Genomic DNA, 15,051 nt, shown 5'->3' with positions numbered 1-15,051 from the left:
TAAATAGACACAACAGTGCTGAATTGTACGTATCGAGTACGGACGAAAACAAGTCTTAAGGTGTCCAAAGAGTACCATCACCATCGTCTCCTGGAGAATCTCTCGTCCAGCCGCTGACAACTGCTGGCAATTGCTGACGCTATCCATCATCGCCAGTTAAGTGGTCTTATAATATAATTAATAAGTGTGTTCGCTTGTTACGCATAATTTAATATAAATCGGATTACGCGTCGTTCCGAATTACTAGGCGCCGCGTCTACTTTAGTCTACCGTGTTTTAGTTCGGGTGTAGTGCGGACGTTAGATTCCTCCGATTGCTCGCGATGGATAGAATTAAAGTGATTAACCAAAGGCGAACAACGCTCAAGATTCAGGTTACGCAGCTTGTCAACTGCGTCGCGTCGAATGAATACGATTTATTGACTCTTAAAAGGCGACTGAATCGGGTGACCCAAATATTAACCGAATACGAGGAGTTGCATGACGAACTCACGATTCTCGATCCCGATAACGACCGGCTAGATGAACTCTTAGAAATTCAAAACCGATATTACGTGTGCGCGGGGAAAATTGAAGGATTGGAAGTCGCCAGTACGTCGGCAGCGCGAGCTAACGATACGACCGGTAATGTCACGGGATTAAACACGACTCAAATAGAAGGGCGGCGTGTAATGAAATTGCCGGTAGCAGAATTGCCGAAATTTCACGGAGATACCGACAACTGGCTTTCTTATAAGAACACGTTTATGACCATGATCGACGCGCGGACGGATCTTGCCGATTTAGAAAAATTTTTATATTTAAAGTCGTCTCTCAAAGGCGAAGCGTTAACTAAAATTTCACTCTTTAGCACGAGCGATGAAAACTATAAAAACGCGTGGAAGATGTTAGTTGATACATACGAAAAGCGACGTACACTGGTCACAAAACACATGTATGCGATTCTGGATACGAAGGTTTTGACCAAGGCTACACCGAACGGGCTCTCGAAATTAATTGACGACGTTCGTCAACATTTGCTTATGTTAAAATTACTAGACGTGACTCCCGATAATACGGTAATCATCAGTATATTAGAAAGAGCGTTGCCCCACGACGTCCGGGAAAAATGGGAAGAATCGCTGAATTTAGATGTTCTTCCCACTGTAGACCAATTCTATAAATTCATCGACGAAACCGTGTCGCGTATGCGTACGCTTGAAAAGGCCGGCTGTCGCGAAAAAGCCGAGACGCAGACCGGAAGTAAACGACGGTCCGATCGAGATTCGCGCGCCACGAAAACTCGTAAGTCCGAATCCAGCGCGCGCACGTTCGTTACCGCTACTCCGTTTGCTTGCACATATTGCAAAAGGGCTCATTCAGTTTATAAATGCCCGGCTTTCTAAAAATTGACTACATCACAGCGTTGGGAGGCCGTAAAAGGTAAAGGGTTATGCCGAAACTGCCTTCGCTCTCATGCCGGACCATGTAAAGCGCCACTTTGTAGGCAGTGCAAACGTTTTCATAATTCGCTTCTTCATTATACCGTGACGCAAAATTCATCCGCCGTACCGTCCACGTCTCAACAGAAGTCAGAGAACGAAGCGACCGATTCGAAGGTTCCCCTGTGACAATCAGGTACCGTATTGTCTACCGTCGGTCACGTTCCCCGATCACAGTTAATAATGAGCGCGGTAGTCCGTATTCGAACCACCGACGGAATAATCACAAGGGTTCGTGCGCTACTCGACACTTGTGCGACGGCACATTTTATAACAGAACGACTCGCGCGACAATTAAACCTTCCAAGGCAACCATGTTCAATTCCGATTAACGCGATCAACGGAATGACTACGATGTCAAGGAGTTTTGTAGAGATAACATTTTATTCAATTCACGGCGAATTTCATAAAATCATAACGTGCCTGACCGTTCCACAAATTGCGGATTCCGTGCCGGATGAGTTGTTTCCGCGTGAATTAATTACGATTCCTTCTAATTTACGTCTCGCAGATCCTGAGTTTCACGTACCGCGACCCGTCGATCTTTTAATCGGTTCCGGTGCCACTCTATCGTTGATTTCAATCGGTCAAATTAAATTGTCTCGTGACGACAACGATCTATTTTTACAGAAAACCCAACTCGGATGGGTAGTAGTTGGCGGGGCGATAGATAACGCGGATAAACGAGTCGTTGCTTGTACGTTATCCGAATTGAAAACGCAGATCGCGAAAGTCTGGCTTATTGAAGACATTGACCGGGAAACCTCGATATTATCGGAAGAGACACTGTGCGAAACACATTACCGCGAAAACACGACACGCGAAGCGTCCGGACGATATGTCGTACGATTACCTTTTCGCGCCGGCGATAAAAACTTTGGCGATTCACGACGAAACGCGTTGCGTCGATTTAACGCGCTTCAAAGAAAATTAAAATCAAATGTCGCGCTCAAAACGGAATACGAAAAGGTGATGCAAGAGTATATCACTCTTGGCCACATGTCTTTGGCCGACGACGAAATAATGACCGGTTATTATATGCCTCACCACGCCGTAATAAAGACAACGAGCGCAACCACGAAGGTTCGCGTTGTTTTCGATGCGTCAGCCAAGACTGATAAGAATTTATCATTAAACGATAGGCTCATGATCGGTCCTACGATACAGGACAAGCTATTCGAACACTTGCTGAGATTTCGCACCCACACGTACGTGCTCACTGCCGACATCGAAAAGATGTACCGGCAAATCTTAATTCACCCTCAAGACCGGAAGTACCAGCGCATATTCTGGTATCACGATAATCGCGTTAGAACATTCGAGATGAATACGGTAACCTTCGGGGTTTCTTCAGCTCCGTATCTCGCGATTCGTACAATACAACAGCTCGCGGATGACGAACGCGCAAACTTTCCATACGCGTCCAGAATTCTAAAACGCGATTTATATGTCGATGACCTCCTAACAGGCGCGAATTCATTGGAGGAAATTCTAACGATACGCGACGAAATAATCGAGCTTTTGAAGCGAGGCGGATTCAACATACGTCAATGGGCCTCGAACCACAATCACGCACTTGATAATATTACCGAAAAGATCCTCGGAACGGACTGCGTGATCGATAATAATACCGTGGTAAAAACTTTAGGTCTCGGATGGAACGCGCAAGAAGATAAACTCGTGTATTCGGTAAAATCACCCGAAGCTCCTGTTAAATTAACAAAACGGAACATTTTATCAGAAATCGCGAAAATTTTCGACCCTCTCGGGCTTTTAGGACCGGTGATTTTGGCCGCGAAGGTCTTCATGCAAGAATGCTGGAAGACAAAGCTGAATTGGGACGAATCGGTTCCCCAAGCTCTGCATTCTAATTGGACGTCCTTTTCGAGTCAACTTCATCTTATAAACAATTTATCGGTAGAACGAAAACTTATCCTCGAAAACGCCGACAACATACAAATTCACGGGTTTTGCGACGCTAGCAAGGCCGGGTACGGTGCATGCGTCTACGTACGTTCTTGTAATCGGAAGAATCATACTCTCGTTCGTCTGGCCTGTGCGAAGTCGCGAGTCGCGCCGCTGAAGGAAATGACCATGCCGCGTCTTGAGCTGTGCGGTGCGTTGACGCTTGCCCGACTGTACCGAGAAATGCGTTCTACTATAGAGTTTCCGATTAATCGCGTTGTTTTTTGGACCGACTCCACAATAGTCTTACAATGGCTTAAAAAGTCCCCGGCGGTTTTACGGCTTTTTGAGTCAAATCGCGTCGCGGAAATACAAATAATCAAGGAAGCTGAATGGCGACACGTTAGAACAAGGGATAACCCGGCAGACGCACTGTCACGCGGTCAATATCCCGCGATATTTTGTCGAAACGCGTCGTGGTTCGAGGGACCCCATTGGCTACGCGACAACGAGAGCACCTGGCCGGCAGATTCGGAAATCACCGTAAACGATCTTCCCGGGTTGAAGAAAACTACGTGTTTGGCCCTTAAAATCAGTAAATGCGAATTTTTCGTTAAGTTTTCGTCGTACACGAAACTTATCCGCGTAGTAGCTTACTGTCTTCGCATGCTTCGGTCCAACATTTGCAAGGGAGAATTATGTGCGCAGGAAATAATCAATGCGGAGCGCACGGTCGTACGGTTGATTCAACAAGAACAATTTTTTGACGAGATTCAGCGTATTTCGTCATCGGGGGGAGCCAAGGGCAGTCGACTTGCGTCCTTGAGTCCTTTCGTTGATGAACATGGATTACTCCGCGTCGGCGGGCGATTACAAAATGCTGAAATCTCGTACGCGCAAAAACATCCGATTCTTTTGCCGTCTTGTCATCATGTTACCGATTTAATTATTCGCGAGATGCATGAACGTACGTATCACGCGGGTATTCAGAGTACTTTGTACACTATTCGTCATCGGTTTTGGTTACTGGACGGCAAAAATCAGGTTCGAAAAATCGTGCGGCGCTACGTTCGCTGCATTCGTTTTAGGCCGTCTCCCATGCAGAGAAAAATGGGCAATTTACCGAAACCACGCGTCGAAGAAGCAGCGGCTTTCACGCACACGGGCGTAGATTTTTTCGGTCCATTGTTCATTAAAGAGAAAAAACACAGAAATATAAATCGTGTAAAGGCTTACGGTTGTGTCTTCGTGTGCATGACAGTAAAAGCGGTACACATCGAAATAGTGAGCGATCTGACGACGGAGGGTTTCCTCGGTGCCTTCAGACGTTTCATTGGGCGCCGGGCCATACCTACTCACGTCTATTCAGATAACGGGACGAACTTTGTGGGTGCGAATAACCAGCTCCGTGAATTATACGTCTTGTTCGATTCCGATCAATTTAAAGAAAACGTAAACGAATTCGCGGTACATAAAAATATAACGTGGCATTTTAATCCGCCATTATCACCGCATTTCGGGGGCATATGGGAGGCAGCGGTCAAATCATTTAAACATCATTTTAAGCGTGTTGTAGGCGAACGCCTCTTTACATTTGAGGAAGTAAATACCCTCGCGATAGAAATTGAGGCAATTTTAAATTCGAGACCGCTGTGCCCTATCTCGTCGGATCCAAACGATCCTATTGCGTTAACTCCTGCTCACATACTGGTTGGTCGACCTCTCACGATGCTACCAGAAGATAATTATCTTTCAGTTCCAGAAAATCGATTGTCATCATGGCGCCTCATTGCAAAGGCACGCCAAGATTTCTGGAAACGTTGGTATACGGAGTACCTTAATGAGCTCCAAAAGCGCCAGAAGTGGCTCGAAGCCCGTGGCGAACTCAAGGTGGACTCAATCGTCATCCTAATGGACAAAAATCAGCCATGCATGCAGTGGCGGTTGGGCAGAGTAATGGAAATTCATCCCGGTGGTGATGGCGAAGTTCGAGTTGCAACAATAAAGAGCGCAAATGGCATTTTTAAGAGGAACATAACCTCATTATGTCCGTTACTTGAAGACGTTCAAGAACACGCGAATTAAGCATTTCCGTGATTATGATAAAAATTACGCATGTGCGGTAGTATTAAATTTATCGTGATATTGTTCGTTACACTCGCAACGGGGGGAGCATGTTCAACCCTCGACGTTTTATTTGTGTCAAGACCGAAGGTAGTTTATGACTTCAAGTGGCTCGGTGCGTAGACCACCATGAACAGCCTATGCCTCGAAATACGAACCGAGGCAGGGTCTTTGTTTAGTTCTTGCTAGGATCGGTCCTAACGTAAGCACGGCCAAGTCGTAAATTATCCAACAGTTTGTCATCGCCATTCCCGATAAGTTAGAGAGCAAGCGAGAACGGAAATTAGCTCTTCGTTGACCTTTTTTTAATACGTAGATTCTCGGGCGATCGACGATTATTAGGCAGTCTAAAAGGAAGCTCGTGACAGTTCGGACCGCGATCGACGACATGGTTCGTTCACGAGTGCAAGTTTAAAGAATATTAATAAGAACGCATATTATGGTCGTGACGACGACCCGTAGAGTTGGTTAAGCATGTACCTCTCTAATTTTACATTCTCACCTGGTATCATGTAAGCTGTCGAGCGTCGACCTGCCGAGTTGGGGACTATATGGAACCACCCGGACCCGTATTTGCTTACATGGTCAGGGATTATAATCGAATACCATAACATTTATTGCATGCATTTCCACCGGTCGTTAATATAATCAAATCGTAGTAATAAGTAAAACAAGGGGTTTTTTATGCCTACGGGCTTTTTCCCCATAAGCATGCAGAGCCAATAAACGATTATTAATATTTAGGCTCAAAAGTCGTCTGAATTCATTTATTAAGATACCCTCCTCCTCACACATATTATTTCCTATTTTTGAAACACGGGATCTCTCCATGTTGGAGAGATTTCGACGATACACAGGTGCAGTCGTCACCAAAACCGCTCATTTCACGCTCCTCGCAACGGCTCAGGCTCGTCTCAAGACCGACTCAACACTCCACAACGTTCGTCTGCTCATCGACTCCGGATCAGAACTCTCTTTCATCTCCGAAGAATTAACCAGCCAGCTCAACCTTCGGAGACACCGATCATCCATCACAATAATTGGTGTTGGTGGAACAAAATCAACTGAAACAAAGGGTGTGGTCACTGTCATACTCCAATCGATGCATTCACAACAGACTGTCTGCATCCAGGCTCACGTGCTCACAGCCGTAACGACAATCCTGCCATCGTTCTCAATGAGAACTCCGGATTGGCCTCACATTAGAAAATTGAGGTTGGCGGACAATGATTTCTTGACACCACGACCAGTCGATTTAATCATTGGAGCGGATTTCTACGGAAGGATCATCAAGCCAAATATCATCAAGGGCTCACCAACAACACCAATTGCTCAACTTTCCATTTTTGGATGGCTCGTCATTGGCCCAGTCAACGAATCACATTCAAACACTCATTATTCACATTTTGCAGTTGCTCAAGACGACCAGAGCAATCTGCAAGAGCTGCTCACCAAATTCTGGGTTCAAGAGGAATCACCAATGGATATTCCAAGCACGCTCACTCCGGAGGAAGAAGAATGCGAATCACATTTCTGTGCGACTCACACTCGTGATCACACTGGAAGGTACATCGTTCGCATTCCACTCAAGGCACCAGCATCGCTCTTAGGCAATTCACACAAGATTGCTCAAAGATGTCTACAAAGCACTTTGCGACGACTCTCCAAGGATTCAACATACAACCAGCTCTACTTCAAGTTCATGAAAGAGTACGAAGAATTAGGGCACATGGTAAAGGCTCCAGATCACCAAAGAATTTCATCAAGAGAGGCTGAGAACGTTGGGCCTGATGGGGAGATGACCTTGGCACATGATGCTTCGGCATCAGGAGGGTTGAGGGTCTCTTCTGACGGTTCAACACCTCAGACCTCTGCTCATCTTCAACCATATTATTTGCCTCACCATGGAGTTCTACGTCTCGACAGTTCAACTACGAAGCTCAGGGTTGTATTCAACGGATCAAAAGCTACGACATCAGGCAAATCAGTCAACGATTTAATGCATACTGGTGCTAATTTGCTCTTGAATGTTACAGATGTTCTAATTTGGCTTCGCCATTATCACCACATTTTTGCCACAGACATCACAAAAATGTATCGCCAGGTAGCAGTTCACAAGGATGATTGGGATCTCCAGCGAATCCTTTGGATCGATGAAGACCACAATGTCATCCCTTACCAGCTCACAACTGTCACGTACGGTACAAAGGCGGCTCCCTTCCTGGCGACACGAGCACTCATGCAACTTGTTCACGACGAGGGTCATCGATTCCCTCTGGCAACGCCTTCGCTCACACATGGCAGATATGTGGACGATATTTTTGGAGGAGCAGACTCAATCTCGGAACTTGTGGAGGTCGCTCAACAGCTGATTGCATTGTGCAACGCGGGCGGATTTCCACTCGCAAAATGGCATGCGACTCACCCAGATCTTCTACGGGCTGTTTCGTCATCCACACAATCGTCAGCTCCCATATCATTTGACGACTGCACTACCAAATTACTCGGAATTCAATGGATGCCTCAAACCGACAATTTTGGCTTTTCATCCACGATCACAGATCAACCAAGTAAGTGCTCAAAACGCCTCGTATTGTCCGAAGTGGCTCGGATATTTGACCCATTAGGTTTCGTCTCACCGGTAATAGTACGAGCAAAGATACTATTGCAAGAACTCTGGTTACACAAAATCAATTGGGACGATCCATTACCGTCTCAAATTGTATCACGATGGTTCATCATCAGAGAAGATCTCAACAGCTTGGCCAAGCTATCGATCCCAAGATGGTTCAACACATGGAGCAATTCAATTGTAGAAATTCATGGATTCTCTGATGCTTCTCAACTTGCCATGGCAGCGGTGATTTACATCACCGTTAGCTCTCCGTCCAACGACTCAATGACGTCACTTGTCTGCTCCAAGACAAAAGTTGCACCACTGAAGAGGCTCACCATACCAAGATTGGAGTTATCTGCAGCACTCCTATTGGCAAAACTCACAAAATATGTTCAATCAACGCTCAAGGTAAAGATCAATGCAACGCACCTGTGGACGGACTCTCAAGTTTCGCTCATATGGATCAAATCGCAAGCATCACGTTGGAAGGATTATGTTCGAAACAGAGTCATTCAGATCCAAGAACTCACTCCAAATGCGCATTGGAGGCATGTTCCAGGTACTTCTAATCCAGCCGACTGTGCTTCCCGAGGCATTTCGACAGATCAACTTCAACGATTCGAGCTTTGGTGGAAAGGTCCCCCATGGATGGCTCGAAATCAAGATCATTGGCCAGAGCAAAAGGAATTCTCAACTTTAAACAGCGAACTCGAAGTGAGACCCAATGTCTCACTCTTTGCCTCAGCTCAAAAGCTAAGTTATCATTGGGATCTCATTTACAAATATTCATCTCTTATTAAGCTGTATAGACTGACTGCACTTTGTTTCAGGTTTGCCTCACGGCTTAAGAGAAAGCTCGAAACTCCTCCTGTGATCATCATACCATCCTGCGACATGGAGAAGGCGCAGCTCTTCTGGATTCACGCGACTCAACACTTGTATTTCACCAGCGAAATCAAGACGCTCAACTCAGGCTCAACCCTGCCTGCAACTCACCCCTTCAGTCGCCTCACCGCCTTCATCGATTCGCAGGGAACAATACGAGTAGGAGGAAGACTCACAAACACAGCGCTCAGCAGGGATGAAAAACATCCAGCGATCCTCCCACGGGACGCTCACCTGTCGAAGATCATCATTGAAGATGCTCACAAGCGAACATTTCACGGAGGAACGCAGCTCACGCTCGCATACATTCGACAACGGTACTGGATCATCGGTGGCAAAACTCCTGTAAAATCTCACATTTTGAGATGTATCGTGTGTGCTCGTCAGAGGAGGATTCGTGCTCGTCAGATGATGGGTCAACTACCTCTCTGTCGAGTCACACCATCACGACCATTCGCTCACACCGGTGTCGATTATGCAGGACCGATCACAATGAAAAATTCAAAGGGAAGAGGCTCGAAAACAATCAAAGGATGGATCTGCGTGTTCGTATGTTTCTCCTCATCAGCTGTTCACCTCGAGGTTGTCAGCGATTACTCAACCGAGGGATTTCTGGCAGCCTACAGAAGATTCTCATCACGAAGAGGGATCGCTCACAAGTTGTACTCTGACTGTGGTACAAATTTCATTGGAGCACAGGCAGAGCTCAAACGCCTGTTCACGTCAAGTTCACAGGAGCACCGACAGATCGCATCGATTCTGTCAGCTGACAGCACTCAATGGATGTTCAACCCACCAGCTGCTCCTCACATGGGAGGAAAATGGGAAGCTGTGGTGAAATCAATCAAGTACCACCTCAGGAGAACAATTGGTGAGCTCTTACTAACATTCGAAGAGTTTTCCACTCTCCTCACACAGATCGAAGCGGTGCTCAACTCAAGACCATTGGAGCCGCTCAGTGACGATCCCGACGACATCTCTGCGCTCACCCCAGGACACTTCCTCATCGGTTCAGCGCTCAACACGATACCAGAACCATCACTGCTCGACGTCTCACCAGGTAGATTGTCGAAATGGCAACTGATCCAGCAGAGGGTTCAACACTTCTGGTCTCAGTGGTCTCGACACTACCTGCAGAGACTTCAATCAATCTCAAAGTGGCATCATCCATCGAACGACATCAAGACAGGCTCGTTGGTGCTGCTCACGAACGAGCATCTTCCACCAAGCAAGTGGCCACTCGCAAGAGTGACCGAAGTTCACCCCGGCAAGGATGCCCTCACCAGGGTTGCAACTGTGAAGACTGCAACCACGACTCTCGTCAGACCGATCACCAAGCTTGTCATCCTGCCTGTTCACCATCAAGCTGAGCTCACCTCTGCAGAAACATCATCAACGAGTTGCTGATGGCGGGCGGAAATGTTTGAGAATCCGCTCAGCCATGATGGCGCTCACGGTCGATCGATTTATCGATCGGGAGTTGCCCATCTAGGTAACGCGTGAGCAGGGGTCTTCTCGCCGGCTCGCGCGCAACGCCGCCATTATCGATCACTGATTCACACCGATCACCACGTGCGTCTCAAAAAAGTGTTCAAGTGCGATTCATTCCAGTTCACGAGTCAAATCTTCAGCTCACGATCCCTCGCAACAGTGCTAGCGACCAGGATCACCAGGTAATGTTCACTTACAAATAATTCTTTGAACACGTGAGCCGCCAACCACGTGTCAATCTCGCACGCGCTCAAGGGCACCATCACCATAGCGGACCGAATTAATATAATTAACGGGGCTTATTGTTCACGACTGCCGATCAATTCAATTGTCAATTCAACGGATCAGGTGACAGATCGAATCAATAATTTATATGTCTCATCTCAAGTAAGATCATTCTTCATCGACGAATCACTGTAATTGTAATTAAAAATCATTCAGACGATTCATTTTCTTGTACGTAAAGATTCAAAGTTGATCATTGTAAGCTCAATCATTATTTGTCAGTTCATCGCGTTCACGCAATTTTATCATTGACTCAAATAAATCAATTTGTGAAACCGACCCAGCAAGTGTAAAATTCTTTCCCAGCGCAATCCATCCAGGATTTCCATCATTCCTGAACACCAGGAAAAGAAATAAACATCTTATACTCGACCTCTCAACCCCGACCACCTCTCGTTTTCAGCGTTCCACCCCAAGGGGAATTCCAATAGATTAAGTGCACATCCATCACTTCTTTCCTTTTTCATTTATTCATTTGTTGCTCTTTTCTATTGGATTAGGTTTTTGTTCTTCTTCATTCTTCTTCATCCTCTTGATATATCGCTTTCTGTTGTTGCTGTCGCTGCTCTTTTCCTGGCCCTTTCGAGCTCTACTTTTTCCTTCAGCGTCTCTTTTATGAACGCCAGCACTACGTTCCTGGTTTCCTCCCTCTTTAGCAAATCCATCAGATTTTCTTTACAGAAGTCAACCTGTGAGGTGTTCAGATTATTCCTTTCCAACGCCCACCTGTCACACTCGAATAAGAAGTGTGCCGGGTCGTTCACCCTTCCTGGGCAGAACCAGCAACTATCCGAATCCTGTTTTCTTCTCTTGTGTAAAAATGCCCCAAAACATCCGTGCCCCGTCAGTACCTGGGTTAAATGAAAATTTAAGATGTTGGGGCCCCAGGTTAGCCAGTCAGAGATTTTTGGGATCAGATCAAACTTCCACCTACTCTTGTCCGAACTCCCCCACCTTTCCTGCCATACACTCACGGTGTAGGCCCGGGCATCTATTCTCCGTCTGTCTGTAGCACCCTCATCTTCGTCTTCAATTTCCAGGCTTGATCTCTTATTGGAGAGGTATTCTCTCTGTTTCACAATGAGATCTAGAGGTACCTGCCCTGTCAACACGCATAGTGCGTCCGCCGAGACTGTACTATACGCATGTGCTACCCGTATTAGTGCTATCCGTTGTGTGCTGGTTAGGATGCCTACATTACCTTTGTTGCTCAATCCTATTGCCCAGATCGGTGCTGCATATAAGATTACTGATTCAATAACCCTGTAATACAGCTTCCTGGCGGTCTTACCTGCACCGTGCATGTTTGGCATCAGTAGTGCCAGTACATTGGCATACTTTAGTGCCTTGTTACATACCGAAATCATGTGTCTTTTGAATGTGCTGTTTATTTCTAGGGTAATTCCTAGATATCTTACCTCTTTGGCCGTCTTAACTTCTGCTCGCCCGCACTTTATTTTCATCCCCCCGGTTACCTTTCTGCCTGTCAGGAGGATGGCTTCTGTCTTTTGGTGTGCCAGGCTGAGTCCTTCCTTCTCATACCAGGCTGCCATGTCTCGTATAGTCAGTTCCACGACCCTCTTCATGTTCTCGAGATCGCGGTCGACTATTATCACCCCTATGTCGTCGGCATATCCGACCTGATGTACGTTTCTCCTGGTATTCATCCTCAGCAGTTCATCATATACCAAATTCCAGAGAAGCGGGCCTATCACTGATCCCTGTGGTACCCCTCCGAATACTTGATATCGCGTTTCGGTGTCTTTTCCGCTGTAGACGATCCATCGATCCTGCAGGTAGCTGCGAACAATGTCAATCAGTTCTGCCGGGAAACCTCTTTCTTTCAAGTTCCGCATAATGCTATCCCACCTCACAGTATTAAAGGCATTCTTGACATCCAGTAATACCAACAGGCAGTGGCGCCTGTGCTCTCTTGCTTTCTGGTAATATTCCATAACTAGTTTCATCGCATTAAGGGTGGACCTCCCCTTGCGGAATCCAAACTGGTTTGGAGCGAAGTCGTTACACTTAAGGGTCAATAACAACTTATCCTTTACCGCGTGTTCTCATCTTCGCTATGCATGAGATAATTGTTATCGGTCTATAGGCCTTTTCAGAGGCGGTGGTCGCTTTACCTTCTGGCAAAAGCACCAGTCTACCGGTTTTCCATGCGGTAGGCCAGTATCCTCTCCTATAGCATACATTGAAATTATATGCCAGCCATCTTGGCGCCATTAGGCCTATCTTTTTTGCGGCTGCCGACGTGATTCCGTCCGGCCCTGCAGCCTTTTTTGCCGACAATTTCATCGCTATTTTGACAATGTCCTCCTGTGTAAAAACACACGGTATGGTGAGGGTGAGGGTTCCCCTTGGTCCCGGCTTCCATCGTGCACCTCTTCCGCCATGCTGCCGTCTGTCTCCTTTGGGGTATCATCCAGACTCGGCTTTAGAATAAACAGCTTGGACACTACCGCGTCGACCTCCTCGGGGGATAAGGAATCTGGTTTAGTTATTTTGCCCTTAATTGTCCTCATGATCAATTTGTAGGGCCTTCCCCAGATGTCCGCGTCTACCTCCTGCAGCAATTTAGCCCAACTGTCTTTTTTGGCCTTCCTTATCTCGTTGTTAAGGTCCTGTTTGCACCTCTTATACGCCTTGGTCGACTTTTCTATGGCTTCTTGGTCCGTTCCTGCTTTGTCTCTCGTTAGCCTTCTTCTGGCTTTTTGTGCAAACGCTCTTTTCTCCCCTATCTCGGCGTTCCACCAGGGTACTGGCATGCGTTTATCCTGCAAGCAATTGTACCTGGTGTAACGCTTTACCACTCTGTTCATATCTTCCAGGAACTTATCCACCTCAAAGGTGGTATGCGTGCGTGGGCGCTTTTCAAAGTTCTCATCGCCATACTTCTTTAGAAAGGCTTCAAGAAACCCTTCTTCGTCTAGCTTTCCTTTCTTTAAATCGAACAGTGAGGCTCTTTCTCCTTGTCTCTGCGTCGTCTGAAACGTGTGTAAAAGGTATTTGTGGTCTGATGCCGAAAAATCCCCCACCACCACCGTTTCCGCCAAGTAATGTAATGCCCTTTTGTTGCATGACATTATGTCGATTTTTGTGCCTCTTCCCCGATCGCACGTAGTCCCTCCCTTCATGATTGTAGGAAAGAGGTCCACCGTGTTACAAAACTGAAAGAGCTTTCTCCCTCGGCTACACCACTTATCCGCGCCCCATAATGGGGATTTCGCGTTAAAGTCCTCTCATAATGACAATCTCCTCTGAGCCGTTTTTTAGTGTATTAATTTCGACTGCCAGCGAGTCCAGCAACGCCTCGTAGCCTTGTACCGAATCATTGGGTGACGCATACACGCTAATTATATACATACTATTATACTTTATGATGACGTAGCCATTCCCACTTTTGACTAGAGAGATATTCTTTCCATCGGCTATCCCCCTGGCCGTTATTAATATTACCGCTCTGCCTGTGTTATCTATAAACCAGTTTTCGGGCACCCGATATGGTTCAGACACTACCACTACGTCTACATTATAGTGGTTATTAGCAAGTCATGAGTAGTTCTGCAATGGTTCAAATTTATTTGCAATATTTTAATTTTGCCTTTTACCTTTCAGGGCCGCCTTGTACCTCTGGCACCTCACCGACGCTGCTACGTGCCCGACTATCTCCTTCGGTAACTTATCGGCTACACACAGCCGACATCTAGGTACATTTTCGCACTCTCTCATCTGGTGTCCCCGGTTACCGCACTTCCTGCAGAAGCCATTCCCTTTCTTGTTACTTTTGCAGTTGACAGCCACATGTCCTAGTTCGTGACAGCGGAAACAGCGAAGGAGACGAGGAATCTCTTTCACTGGGACAATAGTCCATCCTATCTTAATCTTACCCTTTCTGACCAACTTTGTCATGTCGGTCGCGGGACCCTCGATTACAGCAATCTTGTTTTGCCTAGGATCGACCCGTAGGACCTTTATCCTGGTGTCCAGAGCCTCATGTCCCAGTTCCCTTTCTAGTGCCTCTGCAATATCCGTTTTTTCCGCGGAGGGGTCTATTCCCCTCAGCTCCACGTCTATTTTTTGCTGTAACCTAGCTACCTCCACATCCGGCCCTAGCTTCCCGTCTATGCTCTTTTTGAAGCCCTCTAGGTCAGCCCCGAGAGCAAATTCTATCAGCCGATTTCCCGCCCTGGTCTGTTTGACGGTTTTCACACCCTCGGGAGAGGAGCCAGCGGCCCCTTTAACCCTCTTCAGT

The 15,051-nt window shown here is 46.7% G+C and overlaps 2 protein-coding genes across 2 annotated transcripts; both read left to right on the top strand.

Annotated features, from left to right (window-relative positions):
• The first annotated feature begins 322 nt into the window (after nt 1-322).
• On the top strand, nt 323-5,470 carry LOC123988219. The gene is made up of 2 exons (XM_046287456.1): nt 323-1,283; nt 1,992-5,470. The coding sequence occupies exons 1-2, from the start codon at nt 323-325 to the stop codon at nt 5,468-5,470; spliced, it is 4,440 nt and encodes a 1,479-aa protein (XP_046143412.1).
• Nucleotides 5,471-6,338: 868 nt separating this feature from the next.
• Nucleotides 6,339-10,418, top strand: LOC123988218. Its single transcript, XM_046287455.1, has one exon. The coding sequence runs from the start codon at nt 6,339-6,341 to the stop codon at nt 10,416-10,418; it is 4,080 nt and encodes a 1,359-aa protein (XP_046143411.1).
• The last annotated feature ends 4,633 nt before the right edge of the window (nt 10,419-15,051 follow it).

Source organism: Osmia bicornis, chromosome 10, assembly GCF_907164935.1.
Source record: "Osmia bicornis bicornis chromosome 10, iOsmBic2.1, whole genome shotgun sequence".
NCBI classification, from domain to species: Eukaryota; Metazoa; Arthropoda; class Insecta; order Hymenoptera; family Megachilidae; genus Osmia; species Osmia bicornis.
The sequence above is the reverse complement of the archived record's forward strand: the minus strand, read 5'-3'. Positions and strand labels throughout refer to the sequence as shown.